This window comes from Mercenaria mercenaria, unplaced genomic scaffold (assembly GCF_021730395.1).
Source record: "Mercenaria mercenaria strain notata unplaced genomic scaffold, MADL_Memer_1 contig_4200, whole genome shotgun sequence".
NCBI lineage: Eukaryota > Metazoa > Mollusca > Bivalvia > Venerida > Veneridae > Mercenaria > Mercenaria mercenaria.
Window position 1 is genome coordinate 1 of NW_026462412.1, and position 20,910 is coordinate 20,910.

The window sequence follows — 20,910 nt, forward strand, 5'->3', positions numbered from 1 at the left end:
TTCATTTTTTATCCCTCATATTGTCTAGGTTTTCTGTGTTCCATGTATTAAACATATACGTATTTTATAAAACTTAAAAAAAGAATGAACATAATATATATTTTAATAGTGTTTCTTTTAAATATCGAAATAATATTTAGAAGTATCATACTTTTAATATGTACAGCCTTATCGTCGTGTTTAAATATATTAAAACATGGATCTGTTTTATGTTTAATAAGTGAACTATTAAAAATATGAAAAGTGTGGTAAGCTTGGCGTTCTTCATATCAAAATGAATAACACAGGGTATTAGAAGCATACTTGATGACGTTTATTGTTATACGAAAGAGATATCTTTAACTTTTGCCACATTCTTATAACATGAGTGATCATTTCAAAGGAAAGACAGGCTGTCAGAATCTGGAGTGCAAGAATGGCGGCTTTTGTGATGGTCATGATCCTGCACAGCCTGTCTGCTTTTGTCCAAAGGGATTTTCAGGCACCACTTGTGAAAAAGGTAAACAGTCCTCCATATATCACTTATTGTTTCAAACACATTGAATAACATCCATTGTTACCACATTGTTATCATATTTGTTGCCGAATCTGTATACTGTTACAAACTGTGACAGTAAACATGAAAAACCTTTTTGGAATAGAATCATAACAATTCTTAAGAAATAGAACAGCTTGATTTATATTCTTTTGTGAAAATTAAGTAATTCACAAACGATATTTGGTTTCATAAACCTCTGATATAGTCGGTAGTTTCAGCAATGAACTGCCTTATTGCTTCTATCCACTGAAATATTTTCGGTACAGTAATCAAGATACAGATTTGTAGCATGGTATACCGGAATAATACGGGGTTTATAAAAATTGACATCCGGTTATGTTATCTTGATGGAAGAATTTTATGCCTGAAAATATCTTATTTTGTTTCAGCTGAAGTTAACAGTACAATGGCTAGTGCGCAGAAACAGGTATTCATACATCATTATCCACTAATGTAGTATATACAGATAAAATAAACGATCAACGTGCTTTTCGTGCATAATGTAACTGCAGCATGTCTTTTACTTGTTGTATAATATGGTATGGCATGCGAAATGCACATTAATTCCTTAAACTATAGGTTTAGCTGTTAAACCTAGTTTCAAGTGCCGTATGCACAATGAATTTTTAAACCGGGGTTTAAAGTCTTAAACGCCGGTTTAAAGTCTCTTATCTAATAATTAAACAGACAGCCAATTCCACAAGATAAAACCACAATGTTAAAACATTGTAATTATATACTCCACTTTAAACCCTGGTTTAATACTTTAAACTAGGGTTTAATGTGCAATATGACGTTTGACAGTAAGTATTTAACAAACGCATTCAAGATACTATGACGAGGTTCATTTTATATGAAACAATTTAATTCCAATATTTATGACTGTAGGATATGAAATAACTTAAGAGTTTTAGTATATATTAGGAACATATTATTTACCGCAGTTAAAACTTTAACTTTCAGACGTTAATCGGAGATTTTGCAGTTCCGACAGAGATAAAATGTGTTGTAAACCAGTTTTGTTCTATACCGTTCCAAATAATTTCAAAATCAGGCATAACGTAAGTTTTTTTTTGTTTTGGTTCGTTCTTTTCGGTAATGTAACAACGGGCAGATAACCCGTGTTCGGATTCTGTACCAGTATTTACCTGTTCTTTGCAAGTAACTGCCATCCTTCACCACATGAATCAGAGTTAGAGGACGAAATTACTTCAGACAACATATTTTATCAAGTAGTCACGGAGAACATAAGGGTCATCTGGAGATCGAACTAACGACCGCGCGATCTGTAGATCTGCGCTCTCCCTATAAGTGCTGAGCGGGTAGGCTAATAACTAAGTAACCAGGTGGAAAGATTTAAATTGTTTAACAAAGGGCTTAAATTAAGTATGATGAAGTTGATATTAGCTTACGTTTTTTAAACAGAGAAATATTTTCGTAAAATATTGCACCATGCGAAATAGTCAAAAAAATTCGACGTTCAGATTGTTTTATATTTGTGACGGGCAATCTAAACGTCAAACCTTTGAAGGACCAAAATAATGGAGGATAAATTACAGTACACAGTCATGTAAAGTTATTGGTTTTATCGCTTGCGCTTATTGGCGTGTAGAGACAGTAAACGTTAATCTCGTACAGTACATACATAGGTTTAAATCACCAGAAAATTAGTAATTCTGGATATCATTTGATAATTTTTACATAAATCAATGAGGAATTGAATCCCCTTTCGATACATGTAAGTTTTGTTTGAATTTATGGCCAATTCGTGAACTAATCGGCATTTAAACCTATAACATGTAAAGCGTCGGCAGCGATGAAAATTTCATCGGAAATTGCTTCAACTATTTTGGTCTTACGAGTTTTGGACGCGAGTGGGGATATTGCCCATATGAAAAAATATCTCAATATTTCCTAGGATCGCGTCAAATTAGTTGGACTACATGCGAAAAAAGAACATGCCACATTGGCATTTTTGTGATATGTTATGAAATTACAGTAAATAAACAGTTATGTTCTACCTTTACTTCACATTTTATCTTGCGTTCAGGTTTAAATCGCACTATCCCAGGTTCTTTTTAACTGTCTAATTTTCTATTCAATTAAATCGCTTTAAGTATTAGAATCCGTGTTTATGACAAACGATTTAAGGAGGAATGAAACGGCAAATGTCTTGTTAACATACGACTGACTGCACAAACAACTTATCTATGTACTGATGATGCCACGTACCTAACAACGGGTGGAAATTGATCGTAATGTTTGGGTGGCGCACTAACAAATAAATACCTAAATTTTAAAAAATTATATTAAATTAATTTATTGTTATTCATCAAGCCTTTTTGCTATTTTATTATATAATTGCAGAACTATATAGTACCCTTCGTGTATATAAACACTCGCTTAATAGTGATTATTTTTCGGGAATTCTGGTGTAGGATATTATTTGCACATTGCCTTTATATGTCACATTTTTACCTGTATATTGGTAAATTCAGGCCAACTGTTTCTCTTGGATTTAACGACCCACGTCTTGTTGCCGAGACACCAAAGTGGGAAGCACTTGGTAGTTCCAGCACAGAGTTTCAAGGTTATGCAGTTGTTAATCCTAACGCTGTTGGTGATTTTCAATTGTGTTTGCAAGCAAGTCTAAACAGGTAGATTATACATTTTACGTTAAATCATCGTGGATATTACAATGCATTTTTGCGACGATTCCTCTTTACTGTTATTTGATTTTAAAATGTCACAATCTGATTAAAATCATCTCCTATTAATGCTACGCACTGGATCTGAGGACAGGCTATTGAGACTCACGTTCGCCAATCAGAGCCCTGCTTTCAACATTTTGAAAGTGAAAGTAGAAGTTAAAAATATTTAAATTTAACCTGGGATTCCAGTTTTCGATATGTGATTATCACGTACGGGTTTATAATTCTAATAAGAAAGCTATAGAAAAACATTAAAATTAGTTGTTTTCTTATTATTTCCATTCAAAATTGAAAAGCGTTTGTAAGAGGTACCGGAGGTAAACTGCTTTAATTACAAAGATTTATATTTAACCATCGATAAGTAGGTGTTCCTCTGTGGTGTTCTGGTCAAGAATGCAGGGGTGGCGGTTTGATTCCCGACTCGGGCGTGAATTTTTTTTTTTACTTGATTTCACACTTTATAAGATAGTTTAGAAACAAAATCTCATGTTCATATGTCCATAATATACCGACAGTTTTATCTAAAAAAATCAGCCAAACTGTGGGTCCGGTCCCTTTTAGCCAAACGTTTGTTGCAACGAGTCGTCTGATTGGTTAAAATAAAAATAGATTGGTGGAAATAAAAATAGCAATATTGGAGATCCGATTATACAGAAAGATAAATTTGAATGGACTGTCATCAAATCTATCGAAAACTTTAGTCAGATTGAAAATGTCATGACATTATGTCTGTGTACGGATGATTTTTGTTCGTGTAGGGCTTAATTTAGATAGACAGAACAAAACGCTGACAGAAGTCTGAAATGCATAATGAAAGAATAGCATGTACAGTAAATGACAATATTAGGTTAGCATTCTTTTGAGTAAAACATCGCTAAAGCTCTCCTTTCCTATTTGCCAAACTCACCCTCTAGCATTATATAGCCACTACTGTGGATATAATTTTGCATTTTTAATACAAGTATTGTGCCATTTATGTTGAAATACTTGTCGATATCAATACAAATTAAATGAATAAAGTTATCCGACCCGTCATTGATATCTTTGACAGCAAATAGTTGTTCTGTTTATCCTGTCGGGTCTTCTTTTTTGACGAACATGTCTTGGAAGACTGAAGCTATGAAATACGTTTTGTGGAATTCTGATTTTAAAGTTTTATATGAGTTACTGAAACCATGCTTCTATTTTACAGCCAGACTGACGACGAGCTCTGTGTCAAGGTTGAAGTGTTCAGTAAGTAGCTATGACTGTCGTAGAAAGTTACGGTCTTATTAGAGATCACCAATAGTTCCGGCTACGAGAGTTGTTTACCTGATATTTAAACGGAAAAATATGAACATATGTTCAGTATTTGAAATCCGTGGCAGTTAAATCGTTATGTTATCTAGACCAAATCGCCAACGTTTTAGCTATACTTTATTGGTTGAGTTTCCCCCATCTGTTCTTTACATCCATATCATAGCATTTATAGGTCTTTATAAAGTTTGTAACAATAGTTAAAATAAATTGCTTAATGCAGCGGCTTGATTGAACACCGACTCATATGCCAAATCGAGTGGATATAGTTAAGGCACTATCTGACATAACGTTGTTTTTCTATATAATTTGGAATTCAAATTAGAAGCTTTGTTGATAATATTAAATCGCAGTCTTGCCACTAAACGAGACCCAAGCTCAAGGTATAAATTCTGCAGCTAAAGAACCACGCTTAGTGATTTACAGTTTTGAAGTCATCCTACAGCACAAACACCTACGCCAATCATTTCAGGCGGCAGTACTGCCAAAGTTGTTGTTTAACGCCCTTTCTACTCTTACAGCGAGAGTGGGCTCCGTCGTTTTCTTGTGCATTATTTAGCTGAAAGGCACATAATTTCCCATTATTGTGCACTATTACTGTTGATATAAATGAATTTATTGTTGTCACATAAACTCCTTTTCACTGCTCAGTTGAAATGATTACTGTATCAGTACTAAAATCATAAGGAGCATTTTCTACTATTTCTACCCTGTTATTTACACAAAATTTATCTCGAGCATACTCGTTTGAAAACTATTGTTAAATGGCGTCTTATATAATACGCCAGTCCATAGTTTGTGCTATTTGACCGGATTATATTCGACCCATGTTTAATGGGCTGATCAGTCAAACATTTAGAAATGAGACAGTAAATAATAATTTCTGTTGTCCAGTAATAAAACTTTCATTAAATGGCTCACCTGCCAAAAGTCAAAATTATTGGACTTCTGTTCTTCAAACTGCGGGCTACATATTTGACTATTGACGGTCATCCATTCAATAAATTTATAATACATTATTTGTATGTTATGTAAGTTTCAATTTGTATTACAGATGAAACTGTCGACAAGACGGACAAGGTATTACATATTTCACTTTTACATTTAAATTAAACTTAGAATGCATATTTTGTTTAAGATTATATATCTTTGCAGTAGTGCTAATTAAAGGCACATAGAAACGTTACATCCCGTATTTTCTCACATCCGCGCTTTTATTTTCTCACACAAGTATTTATTACATACTCGTTTCTATTCCCCGTTAAGTTACACTAGTACCGGAAACGTCAATATTTTTCCATACACTGACGCCTGGATTTCATATCGGGTGCGTGACGTAATTCAGTGTGTGCCCTTGCACTATCTTTTTCTATTTAGTTCAGTATTGTCAGTCCTATTCAGGCTATTGAACACATTTATGATATTTGCATTATATCTATACGTGTAGATATGTACGTAATAAAAAGGTCATTATCTTTGTATCGGGAAATATGCACTCGTTCTTCAGTGGAAGAATATTGCGCTCCTAAAGTCGCGCAATATTTCCACTGAAGAACTCGTGCATATTTCCGGATACAAAGCTAATAACCTATAAATATTGAACCTTTTCAAAACATGAGCGATGCATGATTTAAACAAAGAAAATTGAAATAAAAAGTAGATATAACATTATGTTCTTTAAATAATATACGTTTATGTCGTTTTATTTTACAGACAAAACCATATTTTCTTCAACCAACAATTGAAACTGATTCAACCGTTGTATGTGAAGTCAAAAAGTCCTGCCATTTTGATATGCATTTTACTAAGGGAGATATGTTCTCATTTGTTGGCAAATGGTAAATATATTCATTAATTATAAGATGATAAACACAAAGCCTAGTGTATCTTATATCTAATATCAAATAAAACATTAAAGCTTAGCATTTGTAGAGGAACGTATATTTTTCTGTTTGTGTTTGGTTTTTAAGGGAAACTTTTAATAAAAATATATGCATTTTCGATCTTGAAAATTTGTTGTAACGAAATTTCAGCCCAACTTTAACTGAAACAAGTCCCAGTCCAGTTGAAGGTGTTCATATTTTTGATGGCAAGATACAAACCAAGGACTGTACTGCTGATGTATCGTATGTCCCTCCATTAGCCGACGGCGATCATAAACTTTGTCTTCAAGTAGCATTACCAGGGTAACAAATATACAATTCTTATTCACATCAAGCATGCTATTGTTATTAATATCATTATTGTTTTTATTCTTATTATTATTCACTATAATCATGTTTATTATTATTATTATTATTACTTCTGTATATACATATTTTTATAACAACATTGAGTTATTAAATAATTTACTTTTAAGTATATTACATTTCTATTTATTTGCCAAAGCTTTCTTATTTCTATGATATGGTAAAACAATCTGGCAAGGATTTCATACCACGTTTGTTCAATTCATAAAACGCTTTGTTGACAAACCTGTATTTAATTTTAATGAGGAAAATTTGTCATTTGTTGATGATTTTGTTTACTTTGGAATGACTTTTGCTAATGATGGTAGATTTGATAAGGCGAAAAGTAATGTTGATAGAATAAACAACAAAAGCCATGTTTCACAAAAGCCGGAAAGTTGGCTATACCATTAGATATGCAACTTAAGTTATTTTTTATCCATAGGGTTGCTCAAATAGAATTGTTGGGTTCTGAAGTTTATTGATTTGAAAAATATTATAATGCCAAATCTGTGTTCATTCAGTTTTACTAAAAATATACTTAATTTAAAAAAAACTCGCCAACTTGTATACTGTGTGGCGAGTTTGGTGGATACCCCCCTGAAATTCTTAATCAAAGACAGAGTGATCGTTTTTTAACGATTTGCCAACTATTTTGTATGATGGAAAGCTTTCGGTAACTTTTACTACAGATCGTCGGAACTGTTAAAAAAATACAATGCTAACCTAAAACACTTTTAAAACTTGGACTTCAGACAAGTTGTTGAGTACATTGGTGTAATTATACTTTAGATTTACCTTAATTTTATGTTTTACTTAATTAATCTGGTATTTTTGCGCTAATGTTATAGCTTTTCTCAGCGGGGATTTTATTTACATTGTGTTGTCTAACTTGTTGAAAATAGGGTAAGTGCGATGTTGGCATGCCCTAAACGCGTTTAAACCCCCAGTTTCCTTATAGGTACCTGACCATTCCAAGGTGCCCCTATTTTCAACTGGTTTTCTGTCTGTCTTGTATTGTTTGTTGCGTATGTTGTCTTGTTTGTTGTAAGCCTTTTTTCCTCCTTCTCCTCACTCCTCCTATCGCCCCCTCCTTTCCCCTTGCATTTGCGCTCCTTTTTGCATCCCCTCCCCCTTTACTTTGAGTTAGTTTTCTTGCCCCCCTTCATTTTAACTGCCGGAATCCTAAGGCGGTACACGATTATATTTTCCTGCTTATAGGGGTGCGTTTGTCTGATTGCGAGTCTAAAGCGGTGCCCTACTATGTTCTTGTGTTTTACTTGTCTGTTTTTCTATGTTAGTTAGTTGGGTGTAGCTGTGTGTTTATCTTTGGTATATGAATGTCTGCGCTATTGTGGTTTACGTTGTAGTGTAACTGTGAGTAAGGAACGTAGCATTCCCTATGTATTTATACTTTCCCCGTCAACTCACCCCCCCTCCCCGTTTTTACCCCTTACCACTTCCTCCCCCTCTATGTATATTTGGCATATGTTAGATTTTTGAAGCAACCCGTCTATAATATTTTTCCATTACAGTTTTTTTTGTTATGGGCCTACTTTGCAAATGCGTGGCTCTGAGGCTTTGTTTTTGGTGCTCTGTGCTTCCGAGAAATCTACCCTTACCTATTATCTTTTGTAATTGCATTTACAGAATTCTGATATATTCCACTCAAAATGGTTGTATAAAAGCGAATCATTGTACTTGCTAAACCAATAAGTACACAAAATCTGTAATCTTGCAAACTGGTAAAAAGAGTTGTGCGTTCAGTTTAATCTATATAATGCCGAACTAATATATAAATTAAAGGCTATTTAAATGAGCATTATCTGAAGGAACTGCCAACTGACCTTGGAATAGGTTTAAGCAGGTTTAGATGTGTTAACCATAAACTGCCAGTAGAAAAGGATCGTTTCCAAACAGATGACCGTTTTTGTGAATTGTGTAGTATTTATGTAGTGGGGATTAGTATCATAAATTATTTTTTGAACGTTTTTATCTTAGAAAAAAAGAAAGAAATACTTTCCTATTAATATTATTGAAAGTTATAACACTTCTGTTAAGAAAGCACTGTTTAACTCTGAAAATTTCAGCACATTAGTCAAATAAGTAAAATTCGGTAAAATTGTATTTACAAAACACTTACCTATAAATACAAGTCACGGGATTTTACTGTCATATACATCTACAACTGTGTTTATGCAATGGTAAATATTTACAAATGTGATATTATATTGTAGTACTGTAGATGCATTACACTACCACGTTAGATTGGCTGTATGATGCTGCGATTGGCAGTGATCAACAGGAATTAAGTGCGATCTATATCTTGCCACCATTCTAATTTGTCAGTCTTAAATTCACATTTTATTGAGACTTGTAGACGGGGCAAATCGCTGGCATGTTTCTAGTGATAATTCATGTGATCTTAATTTATCTCGTCTTAATATAGCCATTCATAGTATTATCATGCCCGTGCATGCATATATTATCATTTGTACTATGTATGCACACACTCTGGCTAGGGGTCATGTTCTCATACATTAACTAAACTAAACTAACCTTGCCAATATATCAGTTATTTGTGTTCGTTCTAGATTATGCAAATCTTTTTTTGCTCTCTTCAGGAAAAAAGGCGAGAACAGATGCTACACAATAAAAGTAGTAAACGACGTTAAGACGGAAGGTAAAACATTTGGGTTTTTTTGTTGTTGTTGTTGTTGTTTTTGTTTTTTCTTTATTATATACTGTTAACATGTTTTAATTTTCTGCAAAGGTTCATACGTGTGCTTACTTTACTTTTATTTGTTTGTATTGGGTTTAACGTCGATTTTAACAACATTTCAGTTATGTAACGGCGGGCAGTTAACCTAATCAAAGTTTCTGGATTCTGTACTAGTACAAACATGTTCTCCGCAAGTAACTGCCGACTTCCCCACAGAATCAGAGATTGAGGACGAATGATTTCAGACGCAATGTATTTTATCAAATCGTCATTTGATTACTTTTAAGCTAGAAGAAATGAACATACATGTATATATACATTGGATATATTTTATTTTTCCAGTGATATCGCCGTGTCGAGCAGTCACGTGCGGACACGATGGTAAATGTGTGGCAGATTTTACGTCAACACCTGCGAAGTCGTCTTGTATCTGCACGTCTGGTTTCGTAGGCACCGACTGTAAAACCGGTAATTCTATGCCTTTTTCATATTTGTTATAACCTAGAACAAAATATTATTTTAGATACACTTTATAAAGCATTCTAAACTGGAGGCAAGTAATGAATTATTTGAATACTTTGCATAATATACTTTCTATGTTGCACGATTTTCACTAACATGATATAGTAAAGTGAAGAATAACAACATCCAAATAAATTTGATAATATTTTCAGTTGTGGATAAAAATAAAGATTTACCAGGAGTTGTCAATTTGAATGGAACATCAAGTGGAAATCAGCACTTCGAAATTAACTATGCTATCCCTACCGATGTGCAATGTGAAGAAAACACCGAATGTTGCATAAATACACCGTACCATGGGGACACTGACAAACCGTATGCTCCTATTACTTTCTTGTATTGACTAAGCTCTTTTCATTTGGTTAGGTATGATAATCTATAATATCGGTATGAGAGCCTATTGTTTCTATCATTAAACCATATCATTCAAAACTGAGTTAGCATCGAAACAAAGACAGGTCATAACAAATACTACAGATAAAGCGATGTAACTTATACACATATTTTGCCGCCGAAAATAAATTGTTTACAATTTCATTGATGTTTCAGACCAAAGATCGGTTATAAAGATTCTAACTTGACAACACCGGTTCAGAAAGTGCTTGAAACCAGCAGCTCTGATCCGTCACTACACATTGCTCAGACATGCGTTACCGGACCGAAAGGTTCTCATAGGATTTGCCAACAAACTACAACCAACGGGACAGAGCAAGGGTAAAATAAGATTTTAGTTTTCGGAGAAATATTGGAGAGAAATATACATTTTATTTACTTTAATTTAATTTAATGCATAATCTATAGATGCATAGTGAAGAAATTCAAACATATTTTTCACTCGTTAGAAACTAATAAAATGTGTAAAAGCTAAAACATGTAATTAAGTGAAAATAAAAGATCACAATGTCTTTCACCTGAGAACACTTTAGCTAGCAGCAACGTCATTCGTGAAGCTACTGCAGCAGATGTTCAATTTGTGAAAGACAGTTCGACTTAACACTGAAACAAACAAAAATTTTCTTTCTTTATAGTGAATATTGTGAAACAGTTAATCAAAATTTTAGTATAAAACATTATCGTATACAATACGTGCCAGTACCATCATATGCGTGTAATGTGGTTTAATAATAATTCCATGTAAAAGTCCGTATTTCACGATAAGACACGATTAAACACTATATAAACTTTGTACAATGTGAGATTTTTTATGTACTATAAAATGTATAGATTATATTTTTATTTATTATCCCCCGACGAAAGTCGAAGGGATATAGTTTTGGCGTCGTCCGTCCGTCCGTCCTTCCGTCCGTCTTTCCGTCCGTCCGTCCGTCCTTCCGTCTTTCCGTCCGTCCGTCCGTCCGTCCGGAGCCATATTTAGGAAATGGTTGGGAATATTTATTTGAAACTTCATATACATATTCACCACAATGAGTTCTAGCGGCCCGTCAAGTTTCAGTCAGATTGCCCAAGTAACACCAGAGTTATGGCCCTTAGAAGTTTCTAGTGTTAACTATATAGGGTACTATAAATATGGCAATTTCTGCATCATAACTTTTGATATATTTGACCTAGAACTATGAAACTTAAACAGAATTTAGATCACCATAATGTGGTTGTGTACACACAATTTCATTTGGATTTATTTGTAAATTAAGAGTTATTGCCCTTTAATTGTATAAAAATCCACATATTTGTACATAACAAACTTACCATTTGGTAGAATTTCATTAAATTTCTTTCATTCTTTTCCATGAACATTTATTGTAAACATGTGAAGTTGTGTACCCTCAGCTGGTCACCCCCTTAGCTTGATCACCCCATCCCCCCCCCCCCTCCCCCCCCCCGAAAAAAAAAATTCATTCCTTATTTTAGATTTTTTCCAAACAAATTTCATATACATGTTCACCACTATGAGGTTATGGGGCCAATCAAGTTTCAGACAGATTGCCCAAGTAACACCAGAGTTATGGCCCTTAGAAGTTTCTAGTGTTAACTATATAGGGTACTATAGATCTATAGATATGCCAATTTCTGCATCATAACTTTTGATATATTTGACCTAGAACTATGAAACTTTAACAGAATTTAGAGCACTATAATGTGGTTGTGCACAGACAATTTTGTATGGATTTCTTTTTGTAACTTCAGAGTTATTGCCCTTTAATTGTCTAAAAATCCACATATTTGTCAAACAAACTTACCATTTGGCAGAATTTCATTAAATTTCTTTCATTCTTTTCTTACATTTATTATAAACATGTGAAGTTGTGCACCCACACCTGGTCACCCACTTGCCTTGGTCACACCCCTTCCCCCTCCCAACCCCCCTCCCCTCCCCCCTCCCAAATTTTTTTTTTTTTTCATTTCTTATTTTAGATTTTTTTTTAAACCTTCCAAGTTGTACCATTCCCCCACCTCACTTCTCCACCCAGTCATGCCCACCACTGATCATGCATCCTCTGCCTCCTCCCCCCTCCCCCCTCCAACTTCACCCTTTTACCTTTTTTCTTTTTTTTCATTTTTAATTTTCAATCAATATTTATAATCAGCATGTGAAATTTTGTTTCCTCTCCCGTTCCCCTGTACCCCCAACCCCTAAAAAAATAAATATATACATATATCTATATATAGAAATATATATTTCCATTCCTTTTTTTTTTTTTTTAAATGTTCAAACCTTCAACATGTTAAGTTGTGACTGCACAAACCTTGCCCTCAGCCATGTTCAAGATATCTTACCTGTGTTCTCTTAAGGACATCTGATCTTTTAAGTTCAAATGTACATGTAAAACAGCAACACCTGGTGCCAAACCACTCAAAGACAATATTTCATTCCAGTTAAACTTCAAGCTCATATTTCAATTAACTGCATTTAATTTTAAAAGCTAAGCTTATTACAGTAAGCATAACCCAATCAAAATAAATTCTTTAGTCAGGATCAAAGTATCATACATTTATTATGTACTCTTTAATTAAACGTTTGTTTTCTGTTAAATTTATTTTGACTAATGAAATTATTTGCTTCTTATTAACATCCTTAACTTTTTGCCGAATATATCTTTTTGCCATTCCTCACCACAAACCCTTTCGGCGGGGGATACCAATTCATCGAATTTGCTTGTTCTTATGAATTTTAGAGTAAACATCGACGAAGTTTGCACAAACATTACAATAGGGCCTAAAAGTAAGTTTCTTTGATTTATATACTCTGCTTGTCTTGTCAAGTATGATTGTGTTTGTTTATAGTCGCCACCGGTAACATATGTTTGGGAGGACTCCTCCAGAAGACTGTTAGTAATTTTAGTGTGAAGACAGAGCAAGATACAGACGACGCTTCAATTGCAGAATAATCCCAGATTTATAGCGCTCAGATATACACGGATTCTTATTTTAGTTTGAATTAACGGTCCCTGGATTCGTAGCCAATCCTCTTGTCAAGCAATCATGTAAAAAGAATGTAAAACTGTTGTGAAGTTTTTTTTTCGGAGAAATATTAAATGTATACTGTTTTGTCATTCGTTGCTCTAATTTTCATTAAATTGTCTGAAAGTAACTCTTGATTGTTATAACGATATATGAAAATATGTTGTGCCTTTGCTTTAAGCATAAACTATTTAAAATGGTAAGTTAAAATATGCAGTTTTACCAATTTGTTTGTTTATTTTCTGTTTTAAGTGTGGTTCTGATTTTGAAATGATCTGCAATATTTAATGTTTGCTTCTATATTACAGAGCACCATTCTGGCACGGTAAGAGGAAATAGTAATTCCGTATAAAGCATTTAATCACAGTATCGCTGTACGTTTTGTTTGGTTAATATTTATGAATTATATTTCGGCTTAAATAACCTATATACATCATTATCGTCGTCATAATCAAGATGTTAACGATAATTTACGATAATTTGAACTTTATTTACACCTTTCTATAAGTAGTATCATATCTTAACTAAATTATTTTCTATAATATAGTTTTGTTATAGTTTAAAATTTGGTTTTGCTTTTGTAGACTGGCCCATATTTGAAGACAAATATTCCCGATGGGTCAAAAGTGTTATGTCAACCAAACACGATTTGTCATAATACAGTTTTCACAGCTACACGACCAGATGGACAGTGGTATAGTAAAATTGTATTGATGTTTTTAAGTATTTCGTACCGCATTTGCTTTAATTTAATGATGATGTTAAGGAATATATGGCTACTTCCAGTAACTAAGTTACAATAAGGTCTCAGCATCTTTACGTCATCTCTGTGACTGATATCACCACCTAGTCTTAGTAAAATGACTACCCCATATCCTAGGGTTTTACACTTAATGTTATAGTCAACTTACACTAAAATATATATAGGCATTAAAATTTTACAAATCATTTGTGTCGTATAAATTTGTACGTAGTTCCCAAGCAAGAGAGTGTGGTAATGGGGTACTTGGTGTACATGTCTTTCAAACAAGCTTCGTCAGTGGTGTGTGTACAGCGGATGTAGCTATCAAAACAGGCAACAGCGGAACCCTTGATTTATGCATTTCCGCTGGGTAATTATATCAATTGATATGATTTCAACTCTTGACTTAATCAAACAGAATACTGTTTTCCAATGCACACATTTTAGTCAAGTATTTTAATATTAGTTTAAAAACGTCAGGAATATATATGAAATCTTGTTGTAATATTTTCTGGTTATTTGAAATTCTAGAATCCATTCAATATTTACGTAGAAAAGCAGTTATGCTTAAGCCAGTTTATTGGGGCAAACAGCAGTCGGATTATTTTCCTACATTGATAACTTTGAAGACTGATAAATTTAATGATAAATTGTTAGTGTATTCTGACCCCTGTTCACAAAACATTTTCAGTCTCAGCTGAGTTTGATAATGAAACTTTGTTTGTCATTTATATCTAAAAAGCATGATTAAAACTAAATTTAAGTTAATGACTATTTTCAAGTGACTGTTCAGTAATGAAGGTCAATCTGTTGGAATTTAACCTAGAAGTTTTAGTAAAATTGATATTAAAATTTCCGAGACCAAAACTGTTTTGTGAACACGGGCCTGGACAAGAATGGATATGTTTTATTTCCGTAAAAGACCTATGTTTTCGCAATCAAGAGGAATATACTTAGTTTTGTTGTACTTGTGTAGAGATTTCAGATACTTTCTAGAAATGTAAAGGTTTATATACATTCTAAATTTAACTATCAATAAAAAAGTAAAAGTAATAAACAATAGAAGATTTAAGGTATCCCGTCCAAAAATAAGCAAGTTCTCTATAACAGGGCTATTAAAATATATCAAATATCGATGTCTGGTTAGCTCATATAATTTTGGAATCATCTGAAAATGGATAGTCTACTGAATAAGAAAATATGAATTGCATGACAAGATATACTGGAAAAAATATTATTTTACTTTACAGCTTTCAATGATACTTCAACAGAAATCCAGTTATTATAGTGTAAGATTATCATTTCGAAGCAAAACATGACTGTATTGATTCGTGCATATTATTACGGTCATCTTATTTGCTAATCCATGTTCAGCAGGCACACCTCTTTCAAATGATACCAAAAAACATAGGGTCATCAGGCATTAAAATGTTATCGGTTTGTTGTTCGGTTACCTTAATTGAAATAAGGTTTCCTAAAGCGTTCTATTCCACTTCATGAGTTTTGGTCTTTTTCAGATCCGGAGGAGAAGAGAATCATCTTAAGATAGAAGTTGAAAGTAAAACTGGTTAGTTTAAAACAAAATGCAAACCAATTACTCGGTATTTTACTTGAGGCAAAACCATTTTGCATAGTTTCATATATTTTATTCAATGCAGAGCGCAAACCTATAACACGTAGTTTCAGATATTTTACCTTATGCAAAATGCAAAGCAATATTAATCATAGTAATAGTTACTAAATATATTGAACACTGTTTGCCTTTACAATTTACAAGATTTAAAAACTCATATATTTAATGGTTTCACGTGTTTTATCGGAAGCATTATCGAAGTTATTCTGAAATTTAAGAACTTATATGAATTCATTTGAAATCTCCAGGCTTCGGTCCTTGTCAGAAACTCCATTGCTTAAATGGCGGAAGCTGTATTGCAAATCTAGCGATTAATCCCATTTGTCATTGCCTAGCAGAATACACGGGTTTGGTGTGCGAAACTGGTAAGTGAAAAGGCCGTTTGGTTAAACTTTTATTGTTCTCACAGTATATGTATTTATATTTTGTTTTCATTTTTAAATGGTTGTTGAACAGCAAGACCTTAAATATAAGCATAATTAGGAATAACATGTTATATCCGATGTGAAGATAAATTCAGGTTACAGTTATATTTCCTTTTAACTTAACCTTTAGCCTGCTGGGCACAGTTGTTCGAAACTTTAATAGGCGATTAAACTAACGGTTGATTAACTTTTAGGGTTATTTTTTCGGCATTTCAGAAGACTTTGAAAAACAAATGTATGAGGTAAGAATTTTGAACACTGGACAATCTTTACAATAAAATCGAAACATCATACTAGTGTGTCCCACCAAGTCTAGTATTTTGAATCAAAATTTAACCGGAGGTAGGTTTAACAGCCGGTTATAGTTTCGAACAACTGGGCCCTGGTTGCACATGATTCTGCTTCTGCGACCAGTGCAGACCAAGACCAGCCTGCACATCAGTGGTTTGCACTGTTCGCTATTCATTCAGTAAATGTTCAATAAACACCCTTCGAATAATAAATGGCACTGTCAACATTGAATGATAGACCAGTCCATTTTAGAAATTTAGCAGGGTAAAGGTTGAGTATTAATTGTCATAGACTGTTCTATACCTGAAAATCTATTTCTATTTACAAGTTCTTCTATGCTTAGATATCGATGACTGCAGTACCAATCCTTGCAAAAATGATGCAACATGTGTGGATAAGGTCAACAATTATACGTGCAACTGTGTTACCGGGTATACTGGTCGTGACTGTGAAACAAGTAATTTAACTATTAAATTTTCCCTGATGATTCTATCTTTGCATCATGAAACATATTTGCTAGGATTATTATGCAAGTGTATCAATAAAATTTCCTTCCATACTGGCTTATCAATGCTTTCGCTTGTAACTTGACATTTTTTTTTAATTCTGGTGTTGTTATCAAGTCTTTTGTACATAATTGCTGTTATATCTTCAAATTTATATTTTCCGTTCCTACTTTACATCTGTTAACTTCTTGAAAAAACAAACAATGCATAGACATCGATAACTGTAGTACAAATCCTTGTAAAAATGGTGCAACATGTGTGAATAAAGTTAACGATTTCATGTGTAACTGCAGTTCTGGCCATACTGGCCATGACTGTGAAACAGGTAATCATCACTGTACAATATGTGTTCGGCGCAAAAAAGAATTTTATTTTTCAGAGAACATATTCTATCAATATCTTTAATTTTACACCATGAAACGAAATTCCTTGTTTTCGATTTTACAAAGAAATTCTAGCTCTATAACTTGATACAGGCAAGCCTTTTCTCGTTTTCTTCCTATTTTTATTTCATGATCTGGTGCTCGTGTTATATCTGTTCCGGCTATACTTGTCGTGACTCTGAAACATGTAATTGTCAATTTACAATATGCGTTCTGATTCAAAATTACATATAAGGTATTGGCTGGTTACTGTGATTCTTTCTTAAAACGTTGTTTTCTTTCATATTATAGTGTTGTTGCATAATTACTATACATAATACTTTTTGAGCTGCAATTTCTGTTATTCCTTTATATCCGTCCACTCATTTAAGTCATTATGCCTGGATATTAATGATTTGTTATATTTTCTGGTCCTTCGGGATCATTGATTTCAACTCATTTAGATTTAAAGATTGAATACTGCTTAAGCTGGTGCTAGGGGGCGTGGGCAGCGTTGCACTTTCCATTACTGCTCATGAACAGACTCAATAAAACCGAGTCTGCAATTTTCACTGTTTGCTTTGTTCTCGGTGCTTCCGAGGGATCTACTTTCCAGATTTTATTGCATTAGATTTTCATAATATCTGTTCGTTCAACACTCTCCAAATCAAAGCTTTCGCTTGTAAATGTGATTCTTTTCTTTTTTGGTTGACTAAATAATATTGTGTTGTTCTATAATTGTTCTTATGATATTTCCATGAACGAAAGTTTGTGTTCCTGCTTTATATATGTTCACACCTGTTATACATACTAGTAATCTCTCGACGAAAATTACTATAGAACGAATCCTTGCAAAATTGCTGCAACGTGTGTGCAAAAAAGCATCGATTACAGGCGTGACAGTTTACAGCTATGCTAGTCGTGATTGTGAAACTGTATTTGTCAATTTACAATATGTATTCTACGTCTAAACGATTGTTAATTTTTGAACAGTTTTGTTTGTAGACTAGATCTCAGTAACCATCTGTGGGAATGGATTGAAACCTCCCACACTTCTTCCCTGTCATAAATTAACATGCACTGCACGGGTTCCATAACTATATCTTACAGTTATAAAAGATTATGCCTATGTATTGGCATTTATATAATGCCTTGTATGGAAGCTAGTATCTCGGAAACAATGTATGGGAAATGATTGAAATTTCTCACAGTTGTTCACTGTTATGATCTGACATGCATTGCTTAGGTTTCGTCACTCTATTATGCAATTTTCGCAAGGTTGTGTCCTTTCTTTTACTAGGTAAGTAGGTATCAAAGCCGTGGTGTGTGTTTGAATATAGGCATAAATAAGAACAATATGTTATATTTGATATAAAAGATAAATTTCTTTTACTTAGACAGTTTTTTTATTAAGTTTTGTATGTAAGCTTTGATCTCAGTTACCTCTAGTGAGAATGAATTGAAACTTAAAACTCTCTTTTTCGATGATGACATGACATACATTGCAAAGGTCCCATGACTCTGGCTTTCATTTAAACCCGTATGCCCCCTTTCTCAACGTTTTGTTGTAATCTGTTATCTCATAAAGCATAATAGGAGGGGAAGGTTCTACAACTCAAACATTTTGCCCCTTTGTACTTCTTTGTGTCTTTTTCAATAGTTTGACTTTTTGTGAAAAGGCTTTAAAATAGTCGAGTGTTGCTGTCTTCCGACATCGACAGCTCTTGTTATATTTCATAGAAATATATCAGTAAAGACCATGTAATAAATCAGCTTCCTTTAATTCTATACTGGCTTAAACAATGATTTAACTTGTTACAGAGCTTCTCTTCTTCTTCTTCGTTCGCGACTACACTGTCAGACCACTAGCCTCGATGAAACTTGTGGTTTGCCGCAGATCCTCAATACCTCCATACAGTTTCTGGTGGATTGAGGTATCCTCCGACCAAGTCGCAGCTCGCTTCTGGTCATGCCTTTTACATCTCTGGAGTATATGCTCGGTAGTCTGATCTTCCTCACCACATGGACAAGTTGGTGATGGTACCTCCTCTCTTAAATTACTGTTTTTCTTCATGTTACTGTGTAGTTGCAAAGTTGCTTTCATAATGTTTCTTTGAACTGCAGTTTGTATTCCTCCTTAATATATGTTCACTTCTTTCATTCGTAATGCCTAGATATCGATGACCGTAGCACCACTCCTTGCAAAAATGGTGCAACATGTGTGGATAAGGTCAACGAATACATGTGTAACTGCATATCCGGTTATACTGGTCATGATTGTGAAACAGGTATTTTCAAATTTACAGAAAACGTCCCTAACATATACGTTTATATTGCCTATTGTATTTACGCTGCACTATTAGTCGCTCTCCGTCTTGATATAAGTATTTTTTCATAACAATGTTTAGATATCAACGACTGCAATACAAATCCTTGCAAAAATGGTGCAACATGTGTGGATAAAGTCAACGATTACATGTGTAACTATATTTTCGGCTATACTGGTCATGACTGTAAAACATGTAATTATCACCTTAAGTGAAAGGACCAGAAAGCGTACATCATGAAACGCATGTTTTGGCAAGTCCTGTTCCTTCTACACTGGCCTAAACAAAGCTTCTGTACTTCTTCCTTAAATGATTGCTTACTTCTTAATGTTGTATATTGTTGCAAAATGTGTCTTATAACATTTATTTGAATTGAAATGTTTTTACTCTATTATATATGCCATATCAGTTTACTGCAACTTTTACAGAAAAAAAGTAAACCTGCTTTCCAAACTGGCCCAAGTAAAGGTTCTGTGCTTCTTTCGTACATGATTGCTTACTTCAAAATATTGTGTCGTTGCAAAGTTTTTCTTAAAATAATTCTTTAAACTAAACTTTTGTTCGTCCATTGTCGGTTTACTCCTTTAATTCATAATACCTACATATCAATGAATGTACAAATGTAATACAAATCCTTGCAAAAAGTGTAAAACAAGTAAGACTAAGTTCAATAAGTTCAACGATTACACGTGCAACGGCGTTATCGGATATATTTATTATGACTGTGAGACAGGTAATTTTAAAAGAACAAAATAAATTATTATTCAAATTCAGTCCTATACACCTTCAGAAATGAAACGCGTTTTCGTGCATAAGGTTTATAAAAGAACAAGAATGTAACATTATTATGAATGTGAGCTTAAGCGAACAATTAATCTTTCCTTGATTCTATCCTCAGTTTACATATCTGCCGTTAAATGTGCTCAGCATAGTATTGTACTTTTATTCGCTTTCCTACTTCATATATGTAATTATTTTATGAACTGTATTTCATAAACTGTGTTTAGATATCAATGACTGTAGTAAGAATCTTTGCAAAAATGGTGCAATACGTGTGGAAAAAATCAACGATTACACGCGTAGTGTTACTATATTTCCGGCCACACTGGTAATGACTGTGAAACAGTTAATTGCAACTCTAACTGAATATGGAAGTTTGCGAAACAAATCTCGATAAATGCAAGAAT

The 20,910-nt window shown here is 33.6% G+C and overlaps 1 protein-coding gene across 1 annotated transcript; it reads left to right on the forward strand.

Moving 5' to 3' along the window:
- Positions 1-382: 382 nt before the first annotated feature.
- Positions 383-16,985, forward strand: LOC128553688 (protein eyes shut homolog; the record flags this gene model as incomplete). Its single annotated transcript, XM_053534864.1, is given in 19 exon segments — positions 383-499; positions 928-965; positions 1,502-1,599; positions 3,037-3,195; positions 4,442-4,482; positions 5,600-5,625; positions 6,259-6,383; positions 6,579-6,731; positions 9,398-9,456; positions 9,838-9,963; positions 10,170-10,332; positions 10,567-10,731; positions 13,152-13,198; positions 13,746-13,762; positions 14,022-14,131; positions 14,412-14,549; positions 15,697-15,746; positions 16,061-16,177; positions 16,872-16,985. Coding segments are annotated over 19 exon segments (1,863 nt in total), but the record flags the coding sequence as incomplete, so codon positions are not given.
- Between the last annotated feature and the right edge of the window lie 3,925 nt (positions 16,986-20,910).